Source organism: Phoenix dactylifera, chromosome 17 (genome assembly GCF_051530095.1).
Source record: "Phoenix dactylifera cultivar Ajwa chromosome 17, Ajwa_hap1_PhDact_Kaust_v1.1, whole genome shotgun sequence".
NCBI lineage: Eukaryota > Viridiplantae > Streptophyta > Magnoliopsida > Arecales > Arecaceae > Phoenix > Phoenix dactylifera.
The window spans coordinates 19,217,937-19,245,808 of NC_143206.1; the positions used below are offsets into that span (position 1 = coordinate 19,217,937).

The window sequence follows — 27,872 nt, forward strand, 5'->3', positions numbered from 1 at the left end:
AAGTCTAGAAATAAGACCAAAATGCAGTGTTATCACATAAGGATTATATGATTATATCCACAGCATACATCGAAGCAAAAGAAGGCCGATGGATGATAGTGATGTTGGATAAGCTATTATAGTTTCTGAAAGTATAACCACTTTCAGTGGTATTTGGATTTTGGATTTTAGTAGTTCTTGCCATATTTGCTTCAGAAGCGATTGATTTGATAGTCTGAAATCGGTGGATAAACGATAGTCACGGTGGTGGTTTGGTAGAGATGACGACGGTAATGGTGGTGGCTATGTAGTGGAAGCGGTTAGAATGGCGGTGATAATGCAATAGCAATAATAATGGCGGCGCTAAATGTATTGGTGATATGATAGGGTCGATGAGGATAACAATAGTGACCGGGTAAAGACTATGATAGTGATAGGGGTCTAGTGTGGTAATGACAAAGATAACAATTGTGGTGGTAGAGGTAGAGATCAAAATATGAGTTTTTTTATCTTTCAGAATATTGAAAGTAATTATTTATTAATTTTATTTTTTAGAAAATAATGGAAGTAATATTTAAAAATAAAAAATAAATAATAGCACCAAACATATTTTTTATCTTGAACTTTGTAATTTTATTTTAAAAATAGAATCAAAACTTTACAAATTATTAAATTAACAATGGCAAATAAATCATCTCGGTAGTGGTAGCACGAGCACCGATAATTTGGTGGAGATGATGAAAATTGTAGCAATTGAGTGGAGGTGATAGCAACAACAGTGATGGCAATAATAACAATGGTGAATGTTGATGATATGATGACAGTGACGACGACGATGGTGATGTTGTGGCATAGATGCCAATAATGATATAAAGGCCGAGTTGCAATAGTGAAAGTAGCAATTATAGTGGTGGCAGAGGAAGAGCATTGGTAGTGATGATAAGAAACTCATGGAGATGATAAAAAATATAAGTTTTTTTGTTTGTGAATAGTAAATAAAAATAATACAAAAATACTTTTATCAAATTATGGTCCTGGCCTATAGTAAATAAAAATAATATGAAGAAAATTTTATCAAATTATGGTCCCGGTGAGCCAACGATCTTCCAACCGAACTATGAGACCGATTAGTAATTATTATATAATATTATTTGGTTAGTAATTATTATATATGTTTATAATGTATAATATATAGTATATAATATATTATAATGTTATATATGACATTATATATTATTATAAATATTTATATAATATATTCTAATATATGTTATTAGTATATTACATTATGCATCATAATATATATTGTAATATATATTATGCTATATAAGGCGGAAGGGCTATGCCCAAGATTGGAAGGTTGTGTGGAGATGATGAAAGAGGGGTGGAAACCTACTTTTTTTTAAAAAAATGGAAGTAAAATTTTTTCACTTCCACTTTTTTTAAAAACTAATAAAAGTTATTTAAAAAAAAAACGGTAACCAAATATTTTCTGCATCAGTTTCCGCATTTCCCTTTTTTTTAAAGAGACAAGAAAAAAAAATTATCGAATGGGGCTTTAAAAAGGTGTTCTCTAATTGATTTTATAATTTTTCAAAACATGTGCTGGCGATCAATGCTAATATAAAGATAGCTAGATTCTGCTGCAATTGCATCTTTTACCTCACCTTTAATGGGCCTTAGTTGCAAAAGATCCAGAATATATATGTCTTGTGATGGTCCCCAATTCCATCCTTTTGCAATAAACTCTATGCTATACTAAAATCAAGGATAGCAGCTGCTTAGAATACGAAGGGGCTGCTTAAATGGTAAGAAACTCTAGGTGTATGGAAACTTATCGTCTTAATGCTCCAAGCTTGTAGTCTTATACTTATTGTCTTAATGCTCTAGTAGCATATAAGGAATATAAATGCAACAGCACAGTCTCTCTCTCTTCCTCTCCCTCTCTCTCACAAGGGCAAGTCCAGTTATATGCTTTTTTTGTAGATTGGCTCCATTCTCCCAATAGCGTGCCTAGAATTTGTGGGAAAGTGGAAGCACCGAATTGCCATTCCAAAAGGCTGAATTTCTTGGATTCCGCAGAAAACCGAGTTCATCCAAATAGTCGCTCAAAGATATCGCGAGGATCTGCAACTACAACCAGACGTTATATAAAGTTGGCCACCGCTGCAGGCTTTATATGAAGCTCCCTAACTTATTTTTCACAAGAAAGCATGTAAAGTTTGCTGTCCCCGTTTGCTTTATATTATTTTTCTTTTTTTGTATGAATACTCTCATAAATATAAAATTTTACATAAATATCTTTCTAAATTAATATTTACATGTATACTCTTATAAAACACTTATTTTGCTATTTTATATTTTTTTTATTTTTTTTCATATATACTTACGCCATTTAACACCGTTAAAAAATTAATAATTTTAATTTAAAATAATTAAAATATTCTTAATAGACAGATGCGTAAAAGAAACATTTATAAGGCGTTTGCGATGGAGGACAAGAAAGTATTTTTAAAATTTTATTTTATTTTTAATTAAAATAAATGTAGTTTTTATTAACGATGTTAAAAGAATTGTTATATTTGGAATATTTGTGTAAAAATAATATTTTATGAGTATAGAAATTTTGAATTTTTATAAGGTGAAAACCTTTATATTAAGTTGCCCCTCCCTGTACTTCTTGCAAGAGGATGTAATGTCGGCTAAGCCGCCTAAGCGATTGCCGACTTCATTTGGCCTATTTCAAGCCATCAAAACAAATGTTCTCAAATTCAAACATCGAGCCAATTCGAAAGAGAGCGAAAACTCCTCTCTTTTTCTCGTCTCCTGGAAAGGGAGAAACCCACTTCCCACTTCAAGAAGGGCCGGAGCGATGCAGACGACGGCGGAGGAGCCGATACACGTCCGAATGGCGGAGCTACGGCTGGCCTGCGAGCAAGAGATCCGGATCCAACGGGAGAGAGCCAGCCTCGCGGCGAGCTCGTTCCGCCAGTCCCTCCTCTCGATCCGGTCCATGGCCGAAAAAACCCTAGAAAATCGAGGTCAGATCTCTCCCCCTCATCGATCTTGTCTAATTTTGTAGTGTTTCTTGAGAATTTATTGAGTTTCTAACGCTACATACCTCCGTCTCTAATATTTACTCGTATGAGCAATCAAGAAGTCTTCATCACCCATCATTTTTTATTTAATTTTGCAGATCTGTTCACAAAACAAGCTTTATTTGTTTGTTTTTAGGATTTATCGGGTCATGATTGATTAATCTGCTATCTTGATTTCTTCTCCCTCTTTTTATCCGTTTCGTAATGACTTTCTTTGTTCAGTTTGATTAGGGAGTCTTCGTGTGGATACGGAGTGAATCATTAATTCTCGGGATTAAAATGTTGAAGAAATATTTCATGCCATAGATGCTATTATACGACTTTTCTCTGTCCCCGTTAGAGTTCCGGGCAGGTCTACAATGTTTAATGTTGTCATGCGACTAGGCCATGGCCATCCAGGTGACTGGGAGTGCTCGGAAGGGCTCATGGTTGCTTGGTTGGAAATGTAGTCTCTTAACATGGAAAATTTATTGTGATATGACTCTATTTCCTAGTTTCCATCATATCTATTGGCTTTGAATTAGTAGATGTTTCCAATGTTGCTTTTGGATTATAATTGATGCGAGACAGTTCATTGTGAAAAGATCACTTGGTGGTGGTGGTGAGGTCTGCGAATTGGGAAGTCCAATAGATAAATTTATTGCTCTCAAGGAAGTAGCTCTAGTGTCTACTTTTGAGTATGTTTTTTTTGGGCTTGGATGTGGCAATGTTTAAATTTTGTCATGCACCAAGTTATGTTCTATGGAAGGGAATATTGTTTAAGGTGATGGTAATCTCTGACTGATTCTTACCTGTAAGGTAAGCTGAGAAAGTAGAGTTCTCTTTGAAATGATGATTTCAGGTATCATTGGTGTTACTTGGGCAATTCAATATTCTTTCATTGAGAAATGAAATTGTAAATTGGTTTTATGAGCATGTTTTGGACAAAAGATTGGTTTGAGGCATATGATGTTCATGACTTTGAGAGGCCTTGATGATGAAATTAGTCATTGCCTTTTCTCCTCTATCTTCCATATGGATCTCCCATATGGGTCTCTCAGTAGGCAAGGGGAAAGGGAATAACAGGGCTTCGATATTGTAGAAAGGGAATTCCCTGTTTGCTACAGGCATTTTTCCCTCTTAGGTGCCGCTAAGTTGCCAAAATTCATTTTGGATTGCTGATGTCCCTTGTAAAATCTAGACTTCCATGCAGGTGATATTGTGACGGTTGCCGACATATAGGGCTGTTAACGAGCCGAGCCGAGCCCGAGCCTCCGCAGGCTCGGCTCGGCTCGTTTCACAACTTCCCCGGCTCGGGCTCGGGCTCGGGCTCGGGCTCGGTACCGAGCCCTGTATTGGGCTCGGGCTCGAGCTCGGGTGGGAAAAATCGGCTCGGGCTCGGGCTCGTAAAGCTCGTTTGCCCGAGCCCGCCCCATCCCCATTCGGCCATCCCCATCCTCATCTCCATCGGAGAGAAGAACGAGCAGCCGAGCTCGGTTCTGACGGTTCGTCGTCGGAGAGAAGAACGAAGGAAAGAGAGAAAGTAAAGAAGAAGAAGAGAAGAAAGAAGGAAAGAAAGAAAGAAAAAAAGAAAAAAAAAGAGAGAAGAAGGGACTCAATTTATGAGAGAGGGTGCCAGCGAGGGAGGCGTTTTGGACAAGGATCTTCTCGACGGCGTCGGAGGGGCCGCAGGTGACGCCGGCGAAGTCGCCGCAGGGGTCGCGGCCGGGTGCGGCAGACCAGGAGGCGAGGGCGCCGCCGGGGTCGGCGGTGACGTTGCCCTTGAACTCGAGGAGGAGCTCCTTCTCCTCCGCCGTCGCCGGCGAGACCGGAGAGAGGCGGAAGAGGAGGAAGAGACCGGCGGCGAGGAGGAAACGGCGGCAGGTTGTCATCTCGGACGGCCGTTGATGGAGGTGTTTGATGCCACCGCCCTCGGCATCTCCGCTGGAAAGCGAGTATAGTGGAGAACAGTAGGTGAGGGCTTTAAGTGAGGGGTTTTAATTGGGGTGGGGAGATCCTCCGCTGAGGTGTTATTAAAGAAATGGGGGAAGCACGTGGTGAACAGGAGGAGGACATCTCTGTTTCCGCGTGGCTTACTGCTAGTGCTGTTAGCGGGCCGAGCTACTTGGGCCCGACTCGGCCCGGCTCGGATTGGAACCCAATTAAATTGTTAATTGGATTGAACCCTCATTTGGGCTCGTGAGCTGCTCGGGCTCGGGCTCGGATTTAAACGGGCCTCATTTTGGGCTCGGGCTCGGGCTCGTTTGACTAACGAGCCGAGCTCGAGCCGGGCCCGAGCCGAGCCCGAGCAGCTCGGCCCGTTGACAGCCCTACCGACATAGTCCTGATTGGCAAGAAGAGGAACCATACATATGCAAGGCAATAGAATAATATCTGTTCTGGCCTGTTAGCATTTCCTCCATCATTGTCACTTTTCCTTGAGATCTTTATGCTTGTTTAGTATGCTGGTCAATGTCTTGGTTTTTCCAATTCGGAGGGTTGAGTGGCTTCATTTGAAAGGTTTGCTTGTTAAAATATGGAACTTATCCCTGATTGCTAGTTGTTAGAAAATCAAGGTGAAGAGAGGCCCAGGGATCTTCCATGACCATTCTATGTGTCTTGAGAAGATATTAGACGTGATACGATTCAATACCTTTGCATGGGAATTGTGCTGGTTGATCACAACTTTTATAGTGAGACCAATCAATATGCACCTCATAATTTGATTTTTATTTTTGCCTTCAGGCTTTGGCTGGAAGTTAGTTACAGATAATCTTTGGCAGGAAGTTATATAATGAGATTAATCAATATGGACCCCATAATCTGATTTTTATTACACCTATACAATTATATTGTCTGCTTCTATTTGGTTTAAAAAAAATAAGATATTGAAGCAATGGCAACATAAGCGAAAGGACAGAAATCTTGTAAGTATGAATAGTGAAGTAATTAGGCTTGCTTTCACAACTTTGTTTTACATGCCTCTTTGATGCAGTGTTCTGCTGTAATTGTACAATTATATTTTATATTAGTTTTTGCTTCCATTTGGATTTTTGTTCTGTTTTAATACAGAAAAACTTGGCAAGCTCAAAGATAACCTCAAAGAATTGGAGGCTGATTTGGAAGAATCATTAGCAGGTAGATATGTTAGTTAAATATCGTTTGCTTTGTCAATAGTATTGTTTTTTTTAATTATGCAATCATATGCAGAGTGACTTCATATGTAGGTTTCTTGTAATATTGCCTTCAATTCTAACAGAGATAGATTCTCTTTAAATATATAAAATGATACAGAATGCAAATACTGCATATGCAGTAAGTTAGTACATCTAATTTAGCATGATCAATTGGGAGGTCAACATAAATCGATATACATATCTACAATGTTCTTCATTTTTTTAGATTGCAAGTTTCTTTGTTTGTGTTTGTGGTGGTCTTTGTCCTTTTTCCTTTAACTTATTCTCGATAGTTATTTGCTCAATTTGCTGTTCTAAGCAATGTTTGTTGTATCGAGTTGTACTGCTCAATATTAGGCATACTATATTGTACCGATATATTGTTATGATACAGGATCTGATACAACATTGTGCGACACATGATACAGCTACTGTCTTGCATTCAACAGTGTATCATGTGTTGGTATGAGGGGCATACCATATTGGCCTGTACCATATTGGTAAGCTACCTATATGATGCCGGATATTGGTGTAACAAAACTTGGTTCTAAGAATCCTAGTTTAAAAGAAGTGAGTGTGTAGCATTTATATACCACCCCTTTTCCTAATACCGGCATAGCAATCCTTTGTTCTAAGATGCCTAATTTAAAAGAAGTGAGTGCATAGCATTTATATACCACTTCTTTTCTAAGGCCAGAAGGCCCAGAACTCTTTAGTTACTAAAAAATGAAGAAAGTCGAAAAGGACAGCTAAATGGTTAACAAAATAAACCAAGTCCATGTTTTTTCACTCAAAAAAAAATATACGAATTGGAAGACAATCTAAAGTTTATAAAAAAAAAATAAACTAAATACAGGTGACAAAGTTGTGGGGAACAGGGAAGAAGGCCTAACCTTTTAAACTCATTGTGAAACAAAAGAATTGCAACCTCAGAAGCAAAACAATTGGTACATAGACAATATATGGAAAAGAAGGAATTACAAGAACCTCAAAAAGAAAGAAGGATAGCCAGAGATCAACATGTGATAGCTAACTAGCTGAGGACATTTTTGGTTCTGTCTTCAGTTAGTTGGCGTTTCAATATGTAGGTTGGCCAACTTCGCCAAGGGCCCTCACCACTAGACTTTTCTAAGTTCAGTTTCCTGCCTGTTGATGTTTCAGAAAAGTTCGGCTATTTCCTTCAAGCTAGATCACCCAGTAGAACTGTTAGTGTTATTTTCTGAAATTTCCATGATTCTAGACATCTAGATGCTGATGTTATAAAATGTTTTGAGGGTGTTTCCTTCCTTGAACAACCTTCATTCTTCCAAGAAAAACCTAAGACTACCAGTCATGTGACAGAATGGGCGGTGGAAGAATGGCAGGTGCCCTTCTTTTAAAGCGCAATCTCATTTAAGTTCAGGTCAATCAATATGCATACATTACGATTGATAAACATGAATTATAAGATCAGAAGTATAGCTAAGTTTGGTCACCTTCAGACCTTACTTCATTTGTGGCTTGTGTTTAACTTTTTCTAATATTAGCATCATGACCCTATAAAAAGTTATGTAGTTGTATGAGATTGACATGAACATCATCAACAATTCAATTTACAGCAAGAAGCTCTCATTAATTTCACACAGTTTCTAAAAAAAATTGCAATCACCTTCTATAAGCTTCTCCTCAGTGTATTATGTTAGCAAAGCATAAATTCAACATTTTTATCTAGTTTTCTCCAACATGCTATACTATGCTTTAAGTTTGCTGCTTATGAAGATAAATGCCATTTGAATATCTATTTCCTGAGTTTACATTTAACATATGTGCACTTTTCTTAACATAAAAGTGGATGTATGGCTTCAAATTTCCATGCTTACAGGCATGTTATCCTGTATAAATTATATTTGTAGTGAAGACCTGCAAAGAGGCCAAGCATACAGCTAGTGCTGAATCCCTTTCAACTACAGTAGCTAGAACTGACCAACTTAAGAAGTTACTTCTAGATCGGAGAACAAGGAGGGATGGATATGCTGCAGTAATATCACAACAGTTACTGGGTAATCTTCTTTTTTCTAAACGCGTTATTCCATATCCTACTCGAGCAAAGTTGTTGAACTGCTGATATACATGCCAATTGCTTTATTAAATGTATTCTTCGTTGTAAACTCTGTTTAGCACAGCTCACAACACTGCCATGTATGCAAGATTTAGCTCTTGCGCTTTCTACCGACTCATTTGATCTCTTGAGAATGGAGGTTTACTTTGGAATATGGGCGCTATATATGTACACTTATAAGCACCAGCTAGTAAAAGGATATCATGTTTCCACTTGCCTCAGTATAATTGTGAGTTGATAATGGTTGAACTCAACTGAGCCAGGTTATTGATTTGTGACTATATGATTTTATTTGCTTCTTCATACATTGTTGCAAGAGAACTCCATGTTATGTTGTCGTCATGGAAGAAACAAGCTATATTTCCTTGCCAGGATACTGATTGGCCTCTCAACTTTCACTTTCACTTTTGGTCTGGAATCCTAGTCAGCCTATTATTCAACATAAAGTAATGGAGCTAAGCTTGATTGAGCTTGGTCTGTCCAAGCTTGATTTGTTTCCCATTATTTCGAGCTCAATTGAGCTTAACATTGAACTGAGCCGAGCACATGCCTATTTGATTAGATTGATAATCCTAAATGGAGCTGAAAACAACTCGAGATTAAATGAAGCTCGGTTCAAGCTTAATGAAAGCTCAGTTCTTGATTTTCAGCTTGGTTTAAGGTTTGGCTCAGACCTAAATTAACATTTAATTGATCCAAAGAATAAAAAAAGCACAAGATAAAACCTTAATCTAATGATCCATCATATCAAATATATATTTATATAAATTTAAATATATTCAAACCTTATCAAGCCAAGCTTGATCGAACTGTGTTGTTTTTTTCGCCTCCGCTTGAAATTAATTTTGAACCTATTTTGCTGGTTCAAGATTGATTTGTTTAGCCTCAAGCTGAGCTTGAGCCGCTCAGTTCGTTTGACACCCCTAATTCAACCAGACCTAAACAAGCAGCTCATGGTTAAAGTCATTAGTCCCTTACTAATTAGTTGAGTTGCTAATATTATACATGCTGCTGAATATAGAGCTGAAATTGTAAGAGACCAGAAGTATAGGTTGTAAAACATGGCGAATGCTCTGTTTAGTTCTTAAAAAATTGAAAGAAGGAAATGTTTTTCAATGGAGGCAGGTGAAATGAAAATAAAAGCAAGAATTTTCTCTCATTTAATTGCACAGAAAACGTTATAAAAAAGCCATTGCATAACTTGCAAGTGTGTTTACAGAATGTTGTTTGTTTTAGTTTTTTTCCTGTGAAAATTAGAACATAAATTTAAAAATTGGTAATTGTTGCAAATACTGAATATCACGACTATGTCTCTTATACTGCTACATGAATACCTCTCAATCTTTTGGCATGCTTTTTGTTTTTAATATCCACTCAATGAGCTAAAAATGTTAGTCAACCAAATTTATGCCTGAACATGACATCTTACCCTTTTCATTGCTGGAACAGTCCGCATTATATTACATAAGTCTCACCATCTTTAATTAAAAATGTGGTATCCCTAGGCTAATTTTCTACTCCGCACGATCGTTAATTTATAGATATCTTTTTTTCACCTACTCTCAGAGCACCTTATGGTATTCTTAAGTTATTTTTCAGATTTTTAACATCATGTATCTATATCGATCAATGTTTATGCTCTGAAATCCAGAAAGAAAAGTGGGGAAATAGGCCACTGCTCTTCTTTTCTTAATGCTTCTAACTATTAGTAGATGGAACAAGCCTAGTTTTGTGCATGATCTTCTTATGGTAGAATAGTCAAAATAAGCTCCTTAAAGTACATACTATCTAATATGACATTTATGTTTACTTTGTCCTGGGTATAATTATTCTATTTTTTAACTTTGAAGAGTGCTTATTTAGACTGCTGCTTTTGCTCCCATTTCAAGCAATGAGTACTTAGTTTTCTATTTCATTTACGAAATGCACAAAATAGTAGAAAAGAATTGTGTGGATATAAAGAGAGTGGGATGGTATGAGAATCATAATTAATCATTGTCTTAATGTGAAGAATATTAGATCTGACATAATATGCTTGTAGGAATGTGGAATACAAACTCATGGGCCTTTAATTCGAAGAAAACATTCGTAAATCTCAAATATTTCGGAGAATAACAATGAAAAAAATGAGATCCTAAATTCTGTTACATGAAGTCAGGTTGCTGTAGAACCATACAAATATCAAATCATCTTATTTTGAGAGTAAAATATTTCATGTATTTGTTTGGGCAAGTTGCAAGGAGCGGAAGAGCCTTATTTTTATCTGGGATCAAAGCTCTGTGATCAGGAATGTGATGAAAATCATTATGAATCTTCCTCATGCAAACCAGTTAGAAAAATCAACATTTAATTTTACATGTCTGAATAACTTTTCCTCTTTAAAGTCGCACTATAGTACTATTCAAGTCCTGTTCAAGGAACTATCTAGCTCTTATTGGTCTTGATTATGAATAGTGGAAATAGATGCATGTGGCAGATGAGGCATAATGCATCACATTGTTTGTTGACATGGAAATTAAAGCTTCTAATTTTTTGCAAAATCTTATCTTAAAATAATGTCTAGGTTTTGATTCAGATGGTTTTGGTTGTAAAGTTCAAATTTTATCTCAATTTTTAAAAATATTTTCCAACATGTTATTTGGAGAAACAAATGCTATTTTTGATTTTTTTTTTAAGAGTCATTGATTGCTTTGTGATTTCTGCTCTCTCTGTGTCTCTCTCAATTTCAGCTTTGGAATCGCTAGAAGACAAGAGTAATCAAGACATAATCGAAAGACAAGATATGGAGGAAGCTATTATGTGGTACAATAAAGTTCTTGGTTTCCGAGCTGAAGGAGGAGAAGGTAAAAAGAATGTTTTAGTAAATTCTCTCTTTTCATGAATAATTTAATCTCATTGACTACTTTCTCCTTTTGCTATAGGGGTCAAATTCATCTTCAACAAAATTAACTTGAAAAATCTGGATGAGGAGTACTCATTCACCATAAGGCTTGAAAATGATGTATACAAATGTAAGTATAAAGTTTTCCGATGTTACAAATCCAAATTCTTTTAGTAAGTTTTATTCTCTTTCCTGTTTATCTGATACTTCAAGGTCTTTTTGATAATCTTCAGTGCTGCATTGTGATCCATATGTGGAAGATATCAATGAACTGATCAAGGAATTAAATAAAAACAATAATTTGTTCGAGTTAGTAAGAATTATGAGAGAAAAGTTTCAGGCTGCTGCATTGAATGGTAAGACTTTCTAAGCCAATTCGTAACTGCAACATGTAGGCTTGTGATGCTCATATAAGTAAAATGTTCAATTACTCTTTTACATTATCAGACCTTATTTAAATTAGTTATGCATGTCGTCCTATAGATATCTTTTTTTTTTTAAAAAAAAAACTAGGTCTCAAGATCTTTTACCAGATTTGATATTAGCAACTTTATTTGAGGATTCTGTATTATAGCTGTATAGCTATTCCTTTCTTTGCCCTGATATTACTAAAACCATCAATCATTCACTTTGTAGATACTCGTGGAAAACCTGTCCAATATTTTTGATGGCAGTGGCATTATTGATGATCTGGAGTCAGTATATATAAATTTACTTAAAAAATCAATAAATTCTCCTATCAAAAATTACTGTATTCCCTATTCGAAATGCTTTATAGCTATTTGACCACTAGAAATGCAATATAAAATTTACAAGTGCTGTCAATTTATGTATATGTCAAGACATCGAATTATTTAGTGATAGCAGTTCTTGCAGCAAATCCTGGGCATCTAATTCTTTTATTTTTACAGCAAATTGCAAGACGGGGCCTCAGGGTCAACAAGTTTGAAACCAAAAACATAAGGAATTTTATTAGGAATCCTGTCTTCAAATGACAGCTGACTGTAGGCTTAGCTACACAACTGGAGGAACCAATCAAATGCAACATAGAAAAACATGTTCCAAGTATTTAGAAAATATTGTTTTACGAATCTTGAAGCAAATACCATTAACTTTGGTGAACTACTCATATATTAGTTCTGTTTACTTAGGTTTACATTAAAAGCCATTTTAAATTTTCTCAATTCATTTTCCATTCATTTTATCCTTTCCGAAATTTATATTTGTGCTGTGTCACTGCTGCCATCATATGTGAAGTTCAAGTCTATATTAATTTTGTCTTCCCCTGAATGGGAAGAACATAAGTTTGCTTTTATGCCAGGGGAATGGTAAATGAATGGCTTATATGGCTGTTGCCACCTCGAACTGTCTTTTATTAAGTTCCTTCCATTTTTCTTACAGGGTTCTTGCCTACAACCATGACTGACTATCCAGACTCATCTTCAGTTACAGTATCATCACCACCTCCAGTGTCAGATGACAGTAGAAGTGAAACTTTGATAAAGGAAAGTGATCCTCATCTTCAAAATAAAGAGGGTCGGCATGGTCTTCGGAAAGTCAACCGTGGCAAATCTGTAGCTCCATCGCCACAATCTATATCAGCTACGCGCCGTTCCCCCCGTTTTATGGTAATATTTTCACAAGTTTCTTTCTTCTTTTCCTTTTTCTAGTTACCAATAACCTATAAGCATCACTCTGGAAATTAATTAGGAGCTGTAGAAGTAAAAGATAAGGTCTTTTCTCTATATTAGATAGCAAAGAAAGTGGCATATCACTTATGGTATAAACCCATAACAGCTAAACTACGAAGCACACCTGTCAGCTTTTCTTATGCTCTTTAGGATCACAGATTTGCTCTTTCAGCAATGTTGAGGATATATCATGCACGTTATGTTTTCTGCATATGCAGCTGAAGTAGTCAGGCCTTGTCTTTTTCACACTTAAGTGTAAGTAGCCGTAATAATTTTAATAACTTTCCTTATGGCAAGATAATATAGAAAGTCAATTTATTTTCAATTTTTAACTATTCTAAACTTAATTGTTATTTAGAAAGCATGGAAAATTCAAATTTCTGTTAGCATTTTTGTGCGCAATGGTCATACTGGTACAGGTGCAATGTTTTTGCTACTGTCCTGCAAACTCATACATTGTTTGGTGAGGAAAAAAGGGAGCAAAAGAAAACTTCGTGATCCATCCATCAGTTGCACATGAAAACACATAACAAATTTTAACTAAGTGGAGTTTCACATCCACATAGAATTAGTTGTAATACATTTGGCTTCTCTAATTATAATCTCATACCAACAAATTAACATGTAAAATTTACTGAACCTTTGAAAGAGTTTGGTACTCTCATGCATAATCCATCCTTGTGGCCCCAACTAGATTAATACTGCATGATCTGACATTTTATGAAACATGGTGAACCCATCAAAGGCTATTCTTCCTTTTTCCCAGTTAGCTATTAAAGTTGTTATCAGAGCAAGTTCAGTAGCTCTCTGGAATTCAAATAAATGAATCATTCTAATTTGACAATGATTCTGTTAATCCAGTTTCCATTTAAATATTTAGCACCTCCATAATGGCAAGAAATCAGCTAAAAATGGGATATGTGTATTAGTCAATTTCAGTTAGCTTTTCACTAGGTCTTGAATGTCATAGTCTGCGCCAATTACTGGGACTTCTGTGTAAGTACTCTTGTAGCATGTGCCTGCCAAAGAGGGCATTGTGGTTCTTCAATTTTGCTAATTGTTATTGAAGTGATAAACACTACTCATGTGTTCATCATTCTTTATCTGAGTATAATGAACAACTATTCATTGAAATTAATGACTTAATTATAGTAGCATGAATCCTGGGCGTTACTCAACAAATAATTGCAGCATAATTGATTTTTTATAGAATCTACATTGTATTTTGTTACATAATCAAGTGTTGTGTCTCTATTGGATCCTTCCGCAAACATTATATTCTTGAATGGCATTTATCTGGTGAAAAGAAGTGGTCAGAAAGGACTAGTGTCTTTTATCCAAAAGAAACACAGCATGTTGACTGAAATAATATATGTCATGTGGAATATATCTGTATTTCCATGTCACCATGCTTATGTTGGTGGCTATGTACACATACTTGACATTCATCTGCAGATTTGCCCCCTAATTACAAATTGTACTCGAATTTTAAGAAAGATGAGATATAATCCTTTGATCTTCCAAAATGAAGCTTAATTTCTATCGATAGTTTGCACTATGTAGGATCTCAAACAGAGCTGGGACGTCTGGTACATAACTCTTCCATGTTTTGTGCAAGTAGCAAGCATTTCTCTCTTTTCTTTTTTGTTGGGAATAAGCAAGCAAGCCTTTGCTGCAGTTTCCAGACAGATTTGATCTTTTAAGTAATAGAACTTGCTATATTAGTTCTCATCTGTGGTCTCTTAAAGCCCACATAGGTTGTTATGCAATATCTGGTGAACTGATAGTTGTCTGACTGGTAATAATGTAGAATCTCATTTTTTTTGTTCCCTTCTTTTTTTTTTGCCGTATATATTTGATTATGAGATGATTGCTGCTGCAGCATTTTGCTGGAATTATCGCTTATTGGGTGGATGGGCTGAAGAATTTTTTGAATGTATGGGACATTTTGGTTGATGGAACGTTGATATGATTGCTGCATTCTAGATTTCTATTGGTTGCTTTCATAAATTTCAAGTCCTTGGTTTTGGTAGTCTTTTGGTGACATCCTTGGAGTTTTTCTGCTTAATTTCCTCTTTAAGTTTTTTATCTGTATTTGCTGAGTTCTTCTCCTTGTTTCTCCAGATTTTGTAAATTATCTATCGGTTTTTAAGTTCTCCAACCCTTCCTAACTGGGCTGGTTAAGCTGCTGTAATGAGTTGTACCCTCAAAAGCTTCCCAAGCTTCCCGCTGTTGCACGCATATATTGTAGCCCCTTGCTGTAACTGAAGTGCTACAACTTTTTTTTGGCATGCTTTTATGTCAACAATTTATTCGTGTACATGGTCACACATACCAATCTTGTACACAATCCTATGTTATTTTGGGGAAAAAATTGCCATTTCATTAAGCTGTTGCAAAGGTCTAAATGCGACAGCTTCAATGTTCTGCTTAGTTGAGTATGTATTTGATGTAACAATGAGATACAATCAGTTATAAATTTTTCAGGCAGTTCCATTTAATTTTAATGAAATATGCTTCCTTGATAAGTTAATATTTTTCATTACAGCAAACTCAATTCTCCCTGATTTTCTGATATTCTTTTGTCTAGTGTACTGTTGGACCAGATTGCTTGCCTGCTATAATAATACCCAAAAACTGCCATTATTTGTGAACGGGTCCTGCTACAGATCACCCGCCATATCGCTGCTGAGTTCACCGGTCTGATGGGGCAGCCAAGGATTGGTGCAGTACATGGGGTGAAGATAGTGTCAATTGGGGCCCTGCATACCACTCTGCCCATCACCCACTTCACATGGGACCAGTGAAATGAGCGATGATATGGTGGTTGATATTTGGGCATACTGCTTTCTGTGATATTATATGGATCAGAATCAGATAGTGAACAGATCTCACTGCTTTTTGGCACTTCTTTTTGATATATTTTAGCTTAAGATATTAAAATAGTCTGTTTTGTAATATTTAGATTTTAATTGGTGTTTCTGACCTTGATCCCTCATGTTAGCTTCTTTAATGAGTTCAAATTTCTCCCCTTTTAACATTAGATAGGATGTTTATATCTTAAATAAATAATGCATGGTATGAAGCGGTTCCTAGCATAAATTGAGTGGGGGAAGTACCTTCCTCCACATTCCATCAGAAAAAAGAAGCGGTTCCTAGCATTTGCGATCATCAAAACAATTGGTTGTCTTTGCAGGCCAAAAAGTTTCCTTGAGCTGGTAGGTGGCTGCACAACTCTGATAAGGTCAGCTGATCGCTGAATGCAACCGTTTCCTCTGAAAGCTTGCAACGATGAATTTCAAGCATGAACAAGAAGACAATGTAAGGCATAATGACTTGCAGCAATAGTTTTCCTTACCAATGTTAGTTTTGTTTTCTGTCCATAGGGATTGTACACGAATCAGAGAACAACTGACCTAGTATGTCTGCTCAACAAGAAATGCCTTTGTATCTATCATCTGTATAAAAATGTGGGCCAGGCTGTGTTTTTATTTATGCCAAGATTACTATTCCTCTTTTCTGGTAGTGATCAGTGTTTCAATCTGGCCTATGTGTCTCAGAAAAATCTGATGTATTGAGATGTCAGCACCAGATTTTGCACAAGGTTGCAACGAGGGTGTAAACTCATCTGTTTGCAGGAAACAAAATTATTTGCTTCTGATTTTCTACTAATAAAGTATTTGCTGATTGTTACATCTGATCACACTGCCTGTCAAAAGGGTATATTCCTAAGCGCAATAAGAAGTGATGTTTTTATGTTATGTCTCTGAGCTCTGGTGCCACTATGTGTATTCCCGTTGAAAACAATGCTCGATATTTTAATAATTTTAAGATGATATGGATTGACAGTCTTCTGTGGATTAGTTCACGTGTGCTCTACCTTTATTTTCATGCATCGGAATTGCCACCGGATTTCATACAAAAAAGTCGTCTCATTGTGTTTCGTATGAAGATTGACAACCTGCAATGTTGCGTCTAGTGGTCGTGGTGCATGTATTATAAAGCAACTTGGCAATTTTCAAAACAAGAAAGTTAAGAAAAATTGTTTTGTATACAGGCAGAGTATAGCTTATGAAATGGCTAATTGTATTAACGTCCGTATCATCTTTTCTGTTTAGACAAGCAAATGTATATGACGTGCTTGATTCCTAAGCTGCAGTTTGTTCAACACTAGAATGCCTGCTCTTGACGTCGGTCCAAACTGGTTTCTTTGCTGAGTATTGGTCCCTCATTCTGATGTTATTCTGTTGCGTTGCTGCTAGATACATTTCTTACAGTAGCTGCCTTTCGTTGACCATCAAGGTACTTAATGAGATCAATTTGGCATTCCATGTGGGCATGGCAACGGGCTGCTATTGACGACCCATATCCAACTGGTGAGTCATTTCATCCGGCTAATTGTGCGGTGTAAACCCCAGAGGTTATCTGCCTGTAACTTTATCATGCGAACTGGTATCTATATAACCATCGATTGTAGATCATTGCTTGTAATATTTTTTTCAGACTAAACAAGGCGTTACAAAAAGTACAATATTTATTGAAAGTTGCCTCATCAAAGAGATCGACAAACATAAGACCGTACAACATCAAAACGAATTCTTCAAACGAAATCCATCCTAGCTGTATTTACCTTTTTAACAACAACATAAGAGACTCCAAAAGAATGAATTAGATCTGTGAAGAAATCTTTTTTTCCAAATCAGCATGCGAACGTTTCCTGATGATACGAATTCCGTTAGTGCCAGCAGTCTTATTCCAATGTTCTTTTTCCCCTAGATCACGGTCATGATATACAGACACCAAAGAAAGTCTTTCGCCTTTGGTAATTCACAAAAAGAGGAGAACCCTGGCTTAAAAAATAGTGGGAGTGAGTAAATATTACACAAATTTGTAAACCATTTGTACCTTTTAGTTTTTTTTGCTTTTTTCTTCTTTTTTTTTTGCCTTGGGGTGGGGCGGCTTTATACATGGATCAATTGTCTTCTCGTCCTAGATTCTGAGAAGAAGGGTAGCAGGTTGCAGATTAGAGTAGAAGGCAAGTCTCTGCCGGAGGTGGCTTGACCTGTAGCCTGGCTTGCTGCTGAGACCAATAGGCGTGGGCTGAGAGCACCCGGTCCAACAATTCTTGGGGGACCGGCTCTCCCCTCCTCTGCTGAGGGGAAATCCTGGCCGTGTGGACCAGCGTCTTCCACTTGTCCTGCGTCCACAAACATCTCACCGCCTTTAGCAACACGGTCAAGTACCGCAACTTCTCTGAATAGCCTATAGAATATTGTAGAGCATAATTGAAGAGACGGGAAGCTTCCTCCAACCACAGAAATACATCGAAAAATAAAAAAATAAAAATCCTCCAACTATAGAAGTAAAAAATAAGAATAAAATATTCTTATCATAATCCTAAATATAGCTTGAGAGGGATCCAGCCTATGGCCGCTGCCGTACGCGGATAAGGGAAAAGAAAACCAATGGCGTATGGACGGCACCGACCATAGGAAGACGATAAGGATTTCCCGGCATGGCGCAAAGAAGGCTAAAATATGGCATGGTCTAAAATTTTAAAGAAGAATTTTTTGGTAAATAGTTTACGTAAACTCTCTATTTCTAATAAAGACAGGATGGTTTTGCCATCCTCTTCAATAAAAAATAAAAACAAATCCAAAAAAGACGGTGACGGCTCTCTAGGTAGCTGAAAAGACCGAACACCCGTGAGATCTGACGGACGCTAGATTTAAACTTCAAGATGATTTACCTTAAGATCAACGTACGTCCTGTGCTTGGCATTTTGGAAGGCTCGAAGCTTAACGTCTCGCCACCTATGGAGAGAGAGAGATGAGATGGCCTGCAATGATATATGATCGGCTCAATTGGAAGAGAAACTGATCAGTACACACCTTCCCGTCCCGAGCTTTTCAACAGCCTGGACAAGTGCTTCGACTTCGGCAACTGTGAAGGGTCTCCTGATGCGGCGTTGGACCATCTCAGAGTGCCTTGGCTTACGGAGTGGAACCACGGCCAACGCCTCCACGTCCATCGGCGGCACCACCGGAACTAGAGCTCTGGAATTTGCCGTTGTTTTATCCAGATATGACACATCAGCCGGAGAGTGAACCGAATCATGATCACTCTCGGGGCAGTTTGCTATAAAGGTCAGCAGAACAGGCTGTGGGGTGGCATCAGATGCCCCTTGATCTGCTGTGGGATTTGCAGGTGGGATCCTAAACAAACAGAAACAGCATTTGATATTTAGCAAATAATCAGCTGACTTCAAACGGATAATAAATGAGCAACACAGTTCACAGGATGCCTGAATGAAACAACCATATTAGCTTTACAAGGATCAAAGCAAAACACGATCCTGATTCCTGATCACAACTGAATTAATTCACAACAGAGTTCAATTTAAGCACACCAGTTAATCAGTACAACCAGGAATTCCAAACATGATGAAGCATTTCCGAGAAATGCCCTCATTTTTCTGTAGGAGGATGAGATAGAACTACCTGGTAATACATGAGGGATCAACCCGTTCACGAATGCAAAGAATACTTTCGAAGGGCATCCATGATGAATTTAATTAGTTTCTAACCTTTGTAGAAAAGATATATCCAGGTTACCAAGACTATATATTAACTAGAAGTGAATCGGTGTCAACTCTTTACCTTGATAATGGTTCAATAGCATCACTAGGCTGAAGAAGATGGGGATCCTCAGGGCTTGTCAGGGGTGCTGGAGCTTGTGTGGGATTTGGCTCCAAAGTGAAGCCCAAATTGTCCAGCTCTTCACCGTGAGAAATACCAGCCTGGCGCAGGGTTTTGCTGTCATCTCTAACCTTCTTCCCTTGGAGAAGAACACCAACACGGAGTCCACGTCCAAGAATAGCAGTCACAGCCTCCAGAACGGTCCTCTGCAAAAGAAAATATAGCTATAAACCTACTAAGTTCAGAAAACATGTTCTTCTAGCAATAGAAAATATCTACCCGTCTGATGTAAATGCAGCAGGATCAATATACCGATTATAGGAACTCAACTAATTTAGTATTGTTCAAGTGCAACTATAGAAACTTCTCATCCGTGAGCTGGATAAGACATACCGATTGCGACGGTGATTATAACTTTCTTTTTTTTTTTTTTGGGGGGGGGGGGGGGGGGGGGGGGGGGGGGGGTCAAAACGGTGATTATAACTTCAACGTAAGGCAAAACTACACGTGAATAAGCTAGCCTAGCATTCACATTGAAAAGCTAAGACAACACATCAAGTCTATAATCACTGCAAATAATATTATTTATTGTAAAGTAAAAAAAAAATATATGTTCCTTTAATGTTCTGTCACTTAACATTAAAGGTCTTTAATTACATATCGAGAACAATTATAAGATTATCGGGTTATCGATTTCTATTGCATTAATACAGGCAGCTTAATACAATAAAAATATAAAAATCCTGTCAATGCGAGATTCCAAAGGCTTTGGTCTGTACCAAATGGAACAGATAAAATAAAGAATGTGCATAATGTTGGTAACAAAGCAGAACATGAAATAAAAAGATATTAGGGGATCATGTACCTTCAAGGAACCAACAGTAGCATTTTGAGGAATCTCAACAAAAAGTTCTGGCACCTTGAAGGACTTGATGCTAAGTTTCACTGAAAGAAAAGGACAGTACACCTCAGAACCTTGTCATATCAGGGTCAAAACAAAATGAACCAAGTCAAAGATTTAACAGGCCATCATTATTTCAGGTTGCTTATTATATACCTTGGTAATCTCCTGATTCACATGATGATTTTTGACCTGTTGCTGAGGATAATGCACCATTCGCTGCAAAAGCTATGTTATTATTTCAAAATTCAAAGTACTACCAAAAAGGTCGGAAGGTAGGTAGCACGTGTAAGTAGCTTAAACGATACCAACCTCCATGTAAAGTTACAGGTGAATCACTTGCTTCTACTTTGATGCCACCCTTTCCAGGTGGGTTAGATATACCTTCACGAAAGATCCCTCCATCAGATGCTGACATCGAGCAGCGCTCGAACAACTTCCTCCTCTTGAATGAACTCCTTTGAGTTCTTTGACGTGTGCAAGACATTCTCCTGCTGCGGAAAAATGGCTTCATTTCTACATCTGGTAAGAGAAAAACATAGAAAGTCTAATCAATGGAGGCAAGTCACCCGTAAGTATGTGTTTGTGAGAGAAAGAAAATTACATGTCACATACATATGCAGGTATATGTACAATCACACACGCACGCACTAACATAAAATCATGAATTAAGATACCAATATTACAGAATTCGTACCAGTGTTGGAAAGCTCCCCATCCGTCGACATAGTTGGAGCAGCTTTCCAGTACTTAGATGCCAACAGCTTCTTTATCCTACGGTCTCCTATACATGGTGCCTTACAGGCATTAGTGGTGATGGTGCCAGAATTAGTGCACCCTGAAGAATTTTCGTCATCATCTCTATCTACAGAAAATTTCATTCCATCCCTACGCTTGGGAACAAAGCTATTATACGGAACATGATCTCTGCATGGAGGCACTTCAGCACTGCTGTCTGAACTAACCAAAGCAGGAGGTTTGGCATCCAAATCCATCAGATCCTCCAAACTGTACATATCTGGAGAACTCCGGGCTATGAGATTCCCAGTAATTCGCCGTTCAGCTTGGAGTGGAGTCTTAATTCCATCTCCTTCACACACACACGATTCCACAGAACCAGGAGAGCACCTCCGAGCGCCGCATTTTTGGGCGGTGGTACTGGTACCAAGAGAATGTCCGAATTCACCCCTAATAATTGACTCCCCAGCAAAAACATCCTTGTTATCAGACTTTATAAAGGCAGATGCAGGTGATGAAGCTGCTGCATTTGGAGTTTGTGAATGCTCCTTCGAGGTATAGCTGTCCAGTCTGTAAAGGATGATCTCAGAACCCAAAGTACCATCATCACAGCCTCCTTGATCAAAAGCTTCAGTTTTGAATGGCTTCTCATTATCTAATTGCTCCTGTTTAACAGTATCCTTTTCAGTAGTTGGGTTAGATGTTCCAGTTATGTCACATGGAGTCAAAGAACTCTCTCTCTCCGACAGCAACTTTCCAGCTACAGTGGCGAGCAAATCAAAAGCACACATCTGATTGTTCTCGACCTTCTTTCTAACAGAACGCTTACCCTGTAGATGAACTGAAATGAGTCATACAGAGTTTAACCAACCAGAAAAAAGAACGAAGCAGACTGGGATAACAAATATACCCTAGCTGATCTTGGAACATGTGGCATCGCAGGAACCTGGTAGCCACTAGATCCATAATCCAACCTCTTCTGCAACACCATATCTCAAAGACTCACCACAACGAGAAGCTCAGCACTTAGTAGTAAACAGCACCACGGCGTTCATAATTCATCTTCAAAACCCATATTTTGAAGCTAGGTACTCAAAGCAGGGTCCACTCTTCGGATCGAATGAATATAGCAGAAAATACTTTGCTTCCCAGAAACCTATGATGGAACACAGCCAAAAAAATTTCAAAGTTCAAGCACTTTCATTTTGTTTTTGAAAAACACACATCAATTAACGTCTAAGGTTCCTAATACAAAAAAGCATTTTACAAGCAAACTAAGGTGTTAGATGTCAAATTGAAAACTCAAGATACCCCAATAAAAGCTGAATAAAAGCATCAATAGCATTTCATACAGTAGAATGGAACCAAGAGATCTCAGATCCAACAATAAACTAAATGGTGGAAAAGCCCCCTTTTTCCACAAAAAAAAAGAAAAAAAGAGCAGAGTTGTCCAGCTCTCTGGAAACCCAATAATATGCGTTGCCGGAACTCTGCAAAAGTATCCTACAATCAAATTTTGTCAAACTGACGCATTTGAATGATTATTTTATATCTCTCCTACGAAATTTGCATGCCTGCAATCTTAGGCGAAAAAGGACAGGGACAGAAAATTTGCTAGAGGAGAATATCAAAGGAATAAAGAAGGAGATCGCAATGATATATAAAGGGAGAGAGATTTTAAAAAAAAAGCGTCCACTGTGTTTCTAAACCCAGAACCTCTCAAAGATCATGAGATTCAAAATAAAAATTAAAAATTTATGACAGGAATGGATCAAATCTTACCTTTATTAACACCCTGAAGTATCTAATATTAACTAATGTCCCGAAAACTTCAACCTCGGTTGGAGAATCTGAGACATCTAATAAATTTCCTGCAAGCAGAGGAAAGGGGGAAATCATTTTTTCCCATCTTAAGGAAAGAGAAGTCGTAAATAGCACGAAACCCTGTAACGAAGGGAAATCACATGCATAGAGATCCGTAAAGCTTAAGGAATTCAGGTTCCAGATCCAAAACCCCAAGAAACATGACACGATCCAAATGAATTCCGGACATAGATATTTATTGCATAAAGATAGATGGGATCTCGATCGAGTTTGCCAAACTTGAAAAGAAAAAAACAAGTCCAAAAATGGCATAGATATTAATTCGAATTGCCTCCACAAACAAGACAGATCCTAAGAAATCACGAAAAGTCAGGAAAAAAAATTCAATTCCATAGTTCCAAAGCAATTCCAAGGAGACTTCAAAAGCCCCTCCAAAATCAGAGAAAAATAAATGGAGTTCCAAAACGCTCCCAAGGATTAGGCTGGAAATGGAGGGGAATTAGGGAAGGAAAATCCAAGTTGACACGATCAAAGGAAATTCACGCCAAATTCAAGAACTCCACCAAGCACAGAGAAAAAGAATCAAAGCGATCAAAACAATATCAAAGCAAAATTCAAAACAAAAAAAACTCCACAAAAATCAGGGAAAATAAACCGTAATCCCAGCTTCAAACCCATCCCGACCGGAACTCGACGATCTCACCTCCAAACCAAAGATTTGATGAAATCCCGCGCCAGAATCCTGGCGATTCCGGGGCAGATCGTCAGAAGAAACGCTGGAATTCCGCCAAAATCCGTAAGAATTCCGATGAAATTATCGATCAAAGAAAGATTCTGAGACAGAACCGAATTCCAGATCTCGATCAGAATTCGGAATTCAACATCCTCTCCATGAACGCCTTAAATTATTTTTTTCTCCAAAATTCGCTCTTTTAAACGAAAACGTCTCTCTCTTTATTCCAGTTTTTTTCCCTCTCCCACCCTCTCTTTCTCCCCACCCATAGAGATCGCCAAAACCCTGAAAACCACCCTTTTGCTTAAACCCCAGCTCTTATACATTTGACCCCCGCCGCCGAACCTTCCGGTAAAACCCCCTCGATCCCGCCTATAGCCAGTCACCTCAAACTACCAAGACCGTTTCCTCCCTGCGCGTGATCCATTCCCCCGCTCCTGCCCCCTCCGATCACGCCCACGTGTCCATCCACCGGATCTGACGGCCCTGCCTCTTTAAGTCACTTTTTTTTTTGAATTTTTTTCAAAAGTTCGGTTGGAGGACGGGATAGGACACCGGTTTAAAATATAAATTCCTCCTTTTAAAATGAAAGGTGGGCGTCGCTCCAGAACCCACTTGCGGCCAGATCACAGCCGTCACATTGGCATCCGACGCTCATCAATAGTGTCTCAGTAAATATAGTAAAATCATTACTCATGGCCGTATTCAGTGAGACCTCGTTGCACCAAAAATAAAAAATAGTAAATTTATAGACCGCTTGATCTTGTTCGATTTTTGAAAGTATACTTGTATTGCTCCATGAAAATTAATTAATTACTTTTTTTCCGGGTATAAAGTGGATAATTTTTGTAAAAAATATAAATTATTTAATATTTGTCATCGAAGGAGCGAATGTAGGAAATTTCAGGATAAGCGTCTAATTTTGGTTCTTGTAAATAGGAAATGTTTGTGGATGAGAATATACGGAATTATGCGGAGCCGATGATAAGATTCCGCTCATAGGGCAGTTCCGCAGAAAAAATAAAAAAGAAAAAATATTTCGGAAAATGTGTCTGCATGGTAAAGGCGACTATGTTCAAAGAAAAGACAACACGGGCTTTGATTTGGCTTAGCTATCCTTAATTAGTTCCGACAAACTCTTGGATTAGAGTTCGGATCGAACGGTGCTGATCTATCTTGGCTAAGTGTTAGCTTATAAGGATCCCACATCAAGGACATCGCTTTTCAACCTTTTCTTTAAGCTTGAAATGCCCTTGACTTTGGCGGCATTTACAAGAGGAAAGGTTCCGAACGTCTGTCTGGAGTCGCGTCAATTCACTGGTCAGAAAAGCTTTCCCTTGCCTTAAATCGTAGGGGTATTTTTGTCATTTCGTACAAAAAGAGAGTTATTTTCCGGGCCATTCGTTCGAAATGCTTGCCACGTAGGACTAAAGCGGATGCCACGTGGAGGGAAGGCAAGAGCCCCATTGGGTTCTTTTTATCGGGTATTATCTGGTGATTATTAAAGTCCGCTAATATAAAAATAATAGTAATTTCTTATTTTTTCAGATGGAGCGTATTCGGATCTCGGAGGGGCGGATGAGGGGAGGGAGTGGTCGCTCGGGGGTCACTTTCGTAAAAGCCGAAACGACGGCGAGGGGTCACGTGGCGGAGGGACAGCCACGAAATCTGACGGCGTTAGATCCGGGGATAAGGTGGGGGGGTTGTGTGGTGGGTGTCGAAACTCGGCACGGAGAGCACGACGCCACGATCGGAGGCTTACCGTTATCCCCGTCAAAGGGCGGCGCGCGATACAGGCGGCCTCCCTAGTTTTTCCCGTTAACTAATCCCTCGCCCGACACGTGTCGGGTCGGACACAAGGGGGAGCATCTAGCTTTCCGGTACAGCAGTTACATCGATGGAGAGTCCGGCTGCGGGTACGGGCTGATCGCCGTCTGATCTAGTCACGGCGGTCTTCTCCCTGTTCCCAAATAGTGTAGTCCCTCCCCAGGATAGCCGTTTGTTGTCTTCTAAGAGAAACGAAGGCTTTTTTCTTTTCTTTTCTTTTTCTTTTTTTTTCTTATTCTTAGAGCGATGTTTTATACAATAATTCGCGGAGTTCCAATGACAGTTTCCTTTCTTCTAAACAAAAAATGTACTTTGAGTGGTAGACCGTGTAGGTAGCCATCCAATGGACTGCCCTATTGATTTTTCTAAATATATACTTGGCCTAGATGGCTTCTTTGTTTAACCCTAAATTTTGTCAATCTATTAGCCTATGTAACAAGATCCTGTGGACTTTTAAGCTTGGGTCTATCTATTTGGCTTGAAGTGCATCGTCTGATTTTGCCAGCCTCATCTGATGGTTGCGGTGGGTTGGCGGCCCACGGGAATCTTTTCTAACGTGTGGGATGGGTTATCGGTGGTTCCGGCAACGCGACGTGACGATGGAGTGGATGAGGTGAGAGAAAAAGGGCCTCGGAAGAGGAGCGAAAAGAACGTGCTAGGCGGCGGAGACTTCTACCTTTACCGGTTTCCTCTCCGACGTTTTTAATTAAAAGGAAGTTTACGGAAGACTTCAACCGCTGCTATTTATTGCAAAGCGGTTGGTGAGAGAGAGAGACCGGGGAGGGTGGTGCGGTGGGATCCTGGAGATTCCATGTAGCTTTCTTTCTGAGTTGTTCCAGCTCGGGTGGGTTGAATATTTAAACACAGAAGCAGCCCCTAACTAACTCAACCTCTCGGAATGATGTCTCGAGAGCCCGAGGTTTATTCCCATGTCTTGATACGCCAAAATTGGGACTTATAATTAGCGACTTGGCATGGGCGAAACCCCTCCCCGATCTCACAAACAGCTAAAGGTTGGCCGGTTGGTCTGTTCGGTTAGCTCATACGAGGAATAGGTCCAAATGGTGCGGCAATTGGCAAGTCAAGAAAGGAAAGTTGGTTGCTGCTTGGGGGTGGTCGCTCCTTTGAGGCTTTACTATTGGAGGTGGAGCTCTAGGCAAAAGGACAAGGCATTTTCTATATGAGACGGGTGCTAGGGATCAGACACGTTCATTTTTTAGGAAGATTCGGCAACGGCGATGGAGTGGATCCTACAGAAAAGATGAAGGAGGGCAGAACACCCACTTCTCTACGATATCTAATGGTTGGTGAAGGAGTGTGATACCATTCAGGTTGTCCATGTGTACTGGAAGACAAATAATACGGCTAAATCGCCTATGTTCCTTCATCATTGAGCAGTTTTTTCTCTCTTGATAGTACTGGCCATCCTCATGTGAGATTAGTATAAATAGCCGATCTACTTAATTAAAAAAAAAAAAAAAAAAAAGAAAGAAGGAAAGGAGAGCACAGACTTGGAAGCCATATGGTGCACTGCAGTTTGTTTGAATTAAGTCTAATTTGTGATGGATGAGCCCGCCAAACGGACGGTGAAAGGTTTCGCTTCGCGCGGCTAGCCTGCTGCAAGATACCGGGCGCCTTTTTTTGGTTTTTTTTGCCCTCTGTATTTAATGAGGGTAATCATTGAGATACCCAATAATTAGGGGCACTACGCCTGGGACTGGGCCTAGGCGAATGGGGTGGGTTCGGTGGTGAGAGATCACGTTGGCTGTCGGTCTTTTAAAAGAAATGCAGCTGCCCAACTACGGCCAGGAAACAGTACGCATGGGTTATTGCTATTATTACACTAATTAATGATCTGGAGGGAACCTAAACATGCTCACATGGGAGGTGTAATTTCTGTAGCCAGTCACGGGGTACGAGTATAGGTTATTCTCTCAGGGAATCCTGTACCGTGCGGTCCTTCTCTCTCAGCCGTCTGATCGTTATTGATCGTGCTGGCCTCCTATTCCATCAGTTAGGTCTTCTCCCCCACCACCAACAGTTTCCACTTTAAGATATTTGTCAATGTGGTTGGCCTAAGTTATGAATCCATCGGTTCGACCAACCACAGGTCCCCACTTGTGGCGGGCGCGCAACAGCCAATTTTCGCAGCTAGATCTCTAAACATCCCACTTCTAAGATCAAATGTAACCAAAATCATCAGGTCTTGTACTAGCTCAGATCAACGGATCCTCATTCATCCAGCATCC

At 38.8% G+C, this 27,872-nt stretch overlaps 2 protein-coding genes across 13 annotated transcripts; one reads left to right on the plus strand and one right to left on the minus strand.

Moving 5' to 3' along the window:
- Positions 1–2,699: 2,699 nt before the first annotated feature.
- On the plus strand, positions 2,700–16,397 carry LOC103714368 (kinetochore protein). Of its 3 annotated transcripts, none has more exons than XM_089928335.1 (8): positions 2,700–3,020; positions 6,129–6,194; positions 8,125–8,271; positions 11,060–11,173; positions 11,252–11,341; positions 11,445–11,567; positions 12,613–12,839; positions 14,785–15,013. In XM_089928335.1, the coding sequence occupies exons 1-8, from the start codon at positions 2,852–2,854 to the stop codon at positions 14,872–14,874; spliced, it is 1,026 nt and encodes a 341-aa protein (XP_089784461.1). In that variant the 5' UTR covers positions 2,700–2,851; the 3' UTR covers positions 14,875–15,013. The 3 variants fall into 3 exon arrangements, with proteins under 3 accessions (XP_089784461.1, XP_008799816.3, XP_008799808.3); XM_008801594.6 differs by lacking the exon at positions 14,785–15,013 and adding an exon at positions 15,027–15,167 and having other exon boundaries at positions 2,702–3,020; XM_008801586.5 differs by lacking the exon at positions 14,785–15,013 and adding an exon at positions 16,099–16,397 and having other exon boundaries at positions 2,704–3,020.
- A 962-nt stretch (positions 16,398–17,359) lies between these two features.
- On the minus strand, positions 17,360–24,137 carry LOC103715893 (telomere repeat-binding protein 2-like). 10 transcript variants are annotated; one of them, XR_015974239.2, is made up of 12 exons: positions 23,767–24,094; positions 23,022–23,110; positions 22,150–22,395; positions 21,199–22,069; positions 20,814–21,023; positions 20,658–20,720; positions 20,466–20,545; positions 19,562–19,806; positions 18,794–19,117; positions 18,652–18,715; positions 17,808–18,099; positions 17,360–17,719 (listed from the first exon to the last, which is right to left on the minus strand). XR_015974239.2 is itself a non-coding variant. In XM_039133116.3 (11 exons), the coding sequence occupies exons 3-11, from the start codon at positions 22,228–22,230 to the stop codon at positions 17,926–17,928; spliced, it is 2,112 nt and encodes a 703-aa protein (XP_038989044.3). In that variant the 5' UTR covers positions 22,231–22,395; positions 23,022–23,110; positions 23,767–24,094; the 3' UTR covers positions 17,360–17,925. The 10 variants fall into 10 exon arrangements, 7 of the variants coding, with proteins under 7 accessions (XP_038989044.3, XP_088569229.2, XP_088569231.2 ...); XR_015974238.2 differs by having other exon boundaries at positions 20,658–20,729; positions 23,767–24,083; XR_015974240.2 differs by lacking the exon at positions 23,022–23,110 and having other exon boundaries at positions 17,808–18,164.
- Between the last annotated feature and the right edge of the window lie 3,735 nt (positions 24,138–27,872).

Bases quoted from the DNA above. Each gene is read 5' to 3' on its own strand.
- LOC103715893 (XM_039133115.3), bottom strand. From the start codon at position 22,230: ATGGTGTTGCAGAAGAGGTTGGATTATGGATCTAGTGGCTACCAGGTT. The intron at 20,730-20,813 runs GTTGGTATCGTT...ATAATAACATAG, and splicing joins ACCTGTAACTTTACATGGAG to CTTTTGCAGCGAATGGTGCA. The intron at 18,716-18,793 runs GTGTGTACTGAT...CTCTCTCCATAG, and splicing joins GAAAAGCTCGGGACGGGAAG to GTGGCGAGACGTTAAGCTTC.
- LOC103714368 (XM_089928335.1), top strand. From the start codon at position 2,852: ATGCAGACGACGGCGGAGGAGCCGATACACGTCCGAATGGCGGAGCTA. The intron at 6,195-8,124 runs GTAGATATGTTA...TTATATTTGTAG, and splicing joins TTTGGAAGAATCATTAGCAG to TGAAGACCTGCAAAGAGGCC. The intron at 11,174-11,251 runs GTAAAAAGAATG...CTTTTGCTATAG, and splicing joins CCGAGCTGAAGGAGGAGAAG to GGGTCAAATTCATCTTCAAC.